Here is a 5,552-nt window from a genome sequence, read left to right on the forward strand (position 1 = left end):
AGCAGGTCGACCACTCCTCCCCGCTAGGCTGCAGGCAGGGGAGGAGGGCGCCAAAAGGGGTGGGCTGGACGGGGGGCAATCAGGGGTTAGGGGTCAGTCACCGACAAAAAGTGGAATTCCAGCTCCTCTTGGTGCACTAGAGGAGGGGGGGATACAACAACATTGGGGGTGCAGTGAAGAGCGTTGTAACTAAAATGGGGAATTGCACAAGCTCATGGGAGGGGGCATGGGCACATGGAGCGAGGGGCTAAGCGGTCTGGGGGTAGAACAGGAAAACTAAGGGGCTAGCTTCAGAGGCTGGGGTGGGGCAAACAAACAAAGGCTGCAGAAGGAAATGGGCGGGGCAGGCAAACAAACTGAAGCTAATAAGGGGTCTGGGGCAAAAGCGGGGGCAAAGCTACAAGTGGCAAATGGGGCAGGTAGTAAAGGGCAAGCTGGGGGGTAGACAGTCCGGAGGGGGGTTGGACTAGATGACCTTCTGGGGTCCCTTCCAACCCTGATATTCTATGATTCATATTCTATGAGGGGCCTTGGGGGAAGAGGATTCAGGATGGAATGTGTGGCTGTGGCCCATGTATTTCATCTCCCATGTCACCAGCGCGGGACCCAGGTGATTAACTGACCCTTCACTTGATGAACACTCTGATTATTCTTGCACAAAGATGTTTACTTTTCACGCTGTACACAATTGGATGAATCAGTGGAGGAACCAGCTGGTAGACATAGCCAAGGACAATCTGAAGCAAGTGAGAAGAGCTCTTCCCGAATCTGTGTATCAGAGCCAGGCCAATCTCTGGTATATAGAAGAGCAGGACGGCACAGAGGTGGGAGACGCAGGTGTTCAGAACAGTAAGGCACTCCATGGGGGACGCGACGCTCAGCACTGTTTTGAGGATCATCACATAAGAGAGGAAGATGAGCAGCGAGTCCAAACCCATCGTTGAGATTGCAATAGACAAGCCATAGATGTTGTTCACTGTGATATCCGAACAAGCCATTTTCATGACTTCCTGGTGCAGACAATAGGAATGGGAGAGGACATTGGCTCCACAGTATTTGTACTGTTTAAGGAGAAAAGGGAGTGGGAATATTATGACCACTGTTCTTAGCACAAACACCAGTCCCATCTTCGCTACTCTCTGCAGAGTTAAGATGGAAGTATATCTCAGTGGGTTACAGATCACAATGAAGCGGTCAAATGCCATCAACAGAAGCACAGAGGATTCCATGCACTGAAGGGAGTGGATGAAGAACAGCTGGGCAAAACACGCATCAAGGCTGATGTCCCTAGAGTTAAACAAGAATATGCGCAGTATAGTCGGTATGATGGCAATCAATAAGCCAAGGTCTGTGATTGCCAACATGGAAAGGAGAATGTACATGAGTTCATGGAGGTTTGGATCTGTTTTTATAATGAACAGAATGACTGAATTTCCTACTATCGAAATGGCATACATTAAGCAAAAAGGGATAGAGATCCAGGGATGGACGTCTTCCTGCCCAGGTATTCCGGTGAGAAGAAACACTGCAGAATTTGATTTGGTGTCATTGACAGCTGACATAATGGACTGGACAAGTCAGAGAAGTTTTGAACTTTCCTTCCTGAAAGGAAAAAGAACAAGATGATATTTAATGAGACATCTTTCTGTTCTCAGTGGAGGTCTAGAGACTCCCAGGAGCTCAATGAAGATGAGGAAAAACATTGTCTTGGATTTACACCACTGAAAGAAAGATAGGCACTGCCAGACTGGATCAGACCTGCAGTTCATCTAGCACAGTATCCAGTGACCAGTTCCAGATTCATCAGAGGAAGGTGGAAGAAGTCCTCCAATACGCACTTATGAGATAACCTGCTCCCAAGGAAAATGCCCCCATGACAGCCATTCATTAGCCATATTTTGTGGTGTAAAACAGGAAGGATTAGATCCCCTCCAAGACTATTTTAAAAAAAATTATCCCTACTGTAATTGGATTTTATGATTAGCCATATAAATTTCCAGTCCCTCTTTGAATCTTGCTAAGGTCTAGGCGACATTGATACGTTGGGGCTGGTAGTTCCATAGGCTACTTGAACACTGTGTAATTTTACAGTTATGACCTTCCCACAGACACATTTTTTGGCCCTCCACTTCTGAGTGTGGTCCGTTGCAACATGACGTGTTTTAATACATGGGATGTGCATGGTGAAAACGGTCATTGTATTTATCTCCCCTGCATTGAAGCTATTTATAAATGCATTTCATTGCCTCATTATATATCTTTTTTTACTTTCTCCACTCCAGACAGTTGCAGGAGGATTGCATTCATGACCCTGAATATAAGCCTTAGAAACAGCTTCTTGGCAACGACCAGAAGACAGATTCATGCAACTGTTCACTGAACAAAGAGTTAATAGCACAAACCCGTTGCAAACAGTGTTTGGAGTATTTCTGAAATACTTTCTAAAGAAAAACCCATTAAGAAATAAAGTTACTGCTGCTTCTTCCTGTAGAGATTCCAACAACTCTGCTGCTGGCTTTCAATATACATGCATGTCCTGAAAGTTTGGTTTGTAATATTTGTCTTACAATGAAAAGATTTGGCATAATATTTACTTCAGCACACACTGTCAACCCATTCTTTTTCCCTCTGATCTTATTTCAGAGGTGATTTTTCAGGTTGGAGTGGGACTTAAAATGTAGCGTCTCTCATCTGGATTTCTTCAGAACCTGTAAAGATCAGTGTCTCAGCCCTCAATCAGTCGCTTGTCAGCAAACAGAAGTTTAGTAGCTCCTCTGTCCCTGGGTTAATAGCTGACTGGTTCTCCACAGGTGATGTTCTGTTAGTCTGTAGCCTCTATCCGGGGTGGTAACAGGCATTAGGATCAGTATGTAAAATATTCATTCCCTGAGCTCTCACTTTCTAGTACATAGTAACCCCAGCAGCTGTTATTCAGGCATGATGAGGTTTGCAGGAAGTGGATTTGAAAGTCAAATGCAGGAGTATACATGGAAATGGAACTTCATTTCCCACATGAAAGTAGTCCGTTGTTCTCTCTTGCTCACTCTTTGACTGTCTATGTCCTGTATTCATAAAATATGTAGTACCCATGACCGGCATTGTGACAGACATTGAGCTGAGCTGCCATAACGAATGTGTATGTAAAACCCAGTTCTAGGGACGTTTGCTGTATATCTATATTGGGTTAGCTATTGGGATGTTTATATTATGGCTATATTAGATGAAACCAATATGGCTCATCTTAGTTTAATGGCAGGTGGCAGGAAAACAAGCGGGATGGGAAACAACAGCTCAAGAAAAGCCATCTCTCAGTCAGCAATTCAGAGAGGTTGAGGGATCACACCAGAGCTACAACGTGGGAAGAGCCTATTTCCAGGTTTGAACCACATTACACAGCTTGTTTTGCCAGCGCTGGGAGTCTGTCCAGAGCTGGGGCAGCTGTTGCTGAGAAGCTCTTTGGAGTGACAGGCACAGATATTGCTGGGGAAGTTTGAAAGGACTCAGCCTGCCTGGGATCCCATCACTGTGGGAGGGCTTTGGGTAAGACTATTGCTTGAAAACCATCATTCTCCCATGTTACACTTTATTCCTAATGTTCAGATTAAACAGTATTTTGGTTCAAAAAGTCTGGCTGGTCACTCATCTCATCACTACTCACAACCTTCCAGAGGGAAGAGCCACAGGTGCCAAATCTTCTCGGACCTGCTCGGCAAGCACAGTCAGCCCACAGTGTGTGCCCAGGGCCCAGTCTGAGGGTGGGAGGATTGCGGGATTCCACCTCATGAGAAGGCAGGCTACAAGACCTGACATCTGGCACTTGGAGAGCAGAGAGGGGGCTGAGATGCCAGTAGCCCTGTAGCATTTAGGGGCCTCTACAGGGTAGAAAGGCTGGAGCCCCAGACAGTCAGGAAACAGAAATATGCCCTATGGGACCTGATACTACAGAGCAATGCAGTTCTGAATTCCTGCGTTCACAGTCGAGCCAGAGAATAAGACCTCTGAAAATGCATTTGCTGATTAAATTTCCAGGATGAAATAAAACTGAGATGATTTGGGAACTAGTTATTGTTATTCCGCAGAGTCTCCTCTCACACAGCCTCTGGCAGAATCGGGCCCAGAGCACATGGCATGTCATAAAAATATAGGGAAGGGTAACCACCTTTCTGCATACAATGTTATAAAATCCCTCCTGGCCAGAGGCAAAATCCTTTCACCTGTAAAGGGTTAAGAAGTTAAGGTAACCTCGCTGGCACCTGACCCAAAATGTCCAATGAGGGGACAAGATACTTTCAAATCTGGAGTGGGGGGGAAGGCTTTTGTTTATCTGTCTGTGTGATGATTTTCCCAGGAACAGATCAAGAATGCAGCCTCCCAACTCCTGTTAAATTAGTAAGTAATTGAGCTAGAAATGCATTAGATTTCTTTTGTTTAATGACTGGTAAAATAAGCTGTGCTGCATGGAATGTATAGTCCTGTTTTTATGTCTTTTTGTAACTTAAGGTTTTGCCTAGAGGGATTCTCTATGTTTGGAATCTGATTACCCTGTAAGATATTTACCATCCTGATTTTACAGAGGTGATTCTTTTACCTTTTCTTTAATTAAAATTCTTCTGTTAAGAACCTGATTCATTTTTCATTGTTCTTAAGATCCAAGGGTTTGGGTCTGTGTTCACCTGTACCAATTGGTGAGGATGCTTATCAAGCCTTCCCCAGGAAAGAGGGTGTAGAGCTTGGGGGGAAATTTTGGGGGAAGACATCTCCAAGTGGCCTCTTTCTCTGTTCTTTGTTTAAACCACTTGGTGATGGCAGCATACGGTTCAAGGACAAGGCAAAGTTTGTACCTTGGGGAAGTTTTTAACCTAAGCCGGTAAGAATAAGCTTAGGGGGTCTTTCATGCAGATCCCCACATCTCTACCCTAGAGTTCAGAGTGGGGAAGGAACCTTGACACGACACCTCTGTAATTGGAACCCCTGTAGAAATCCTGACTCAAGGCATCAGGGTTTTAACACCCCAAACTCAGGTTTCTGTGTAGCTTGAATAATGCACTGAGCACCTTGGGCACATGCAGGGGAGGGGTTCCTAAGCTACCTAGTGCTGCCTGCCCTCCTTCCCGTTACTGAATCTCTCTGACAGCCCGCTGAGTTTGCTGCGGTGGCACAGAACATCTTCAAATTTAAACAGCTTGCAGCCTTTCCCCTTCACTTTGAATTGTAAAGACAGTGGAACCTGCCAACATACCCAATTCCTGTTAGATGGGGAGCTGCTGACACCAGAGGTCTTCACCCTAAAGGACAAGGAGTCATCGAAGAGGTTGCACAGGCAGCAGGCAGTATCTGTTCTGATAGGGAGGCAGGTGTCTTTATGAAGCATGCTCTCACAGTCCCTGGGGGGCCACCTGGTCATCAGGGAACCTCAACTGCTTGGCCTCGTGTGCTCCAGCTTTAACCTCCAACACAACTGATGGCAAACTGCAGGAGGCCAAATCACAGGGGACGTGTGGTGATGCTGCCCAAGTGGATTGCAGCACGAGCCCTGCTGCAGGGTCTATTCC

At 45.9% G+C, this 5,552-nt stretch overlaps 1 protein-coding gene across 1 annotated transcript; it reads right to left on the reverse strand.

Annotated features, from left to right (window-relative positions):
- Nucleotides 1-626: 626 nt before the first annotated feature.
- LOC119859138 (olfactory receptor 51G2-like) lies at nucleotides 627-1,595 on the reverse strand. The gene has a single exon (XM_038410857.2). It carries the CDS (start codon nucleotides 1,560-1,562, stop codon nucleotides 627-629), a length of 936 nt encoding a protein of 311 aa, XP_038266785.1. The 5' UTR covers nucleotides 1,563-1,595.
- Nucleotides 1,596-5,552: the final 3,957 nt, after the last annotated feature.

This window comes from Dermochelys coriacea, chromosome 1, assembly GCF_009764565.3.
Source record: "Dermochelys coriacea isolate rDerCor1 chromosome 1, rDerCor1.pri.v4, whole genome shotgun sequence".
NCBI classification, from domain to species: Eukaryota; Metazoa; Chordata; order Testudines; family Dermochelyidae; genus Dermochelys; species Dermochelys coriacea.

Bases quoted from the DNA above. Each gene is read 5' to 3' on its own strand.
- LOC119859138 (XM_038410857.2), bottom strand. From the start codon at position 1,562: ATGTCAGCTGTCAATGACACCAAATCAAATTCTGCAGTGTTTCTTCTC.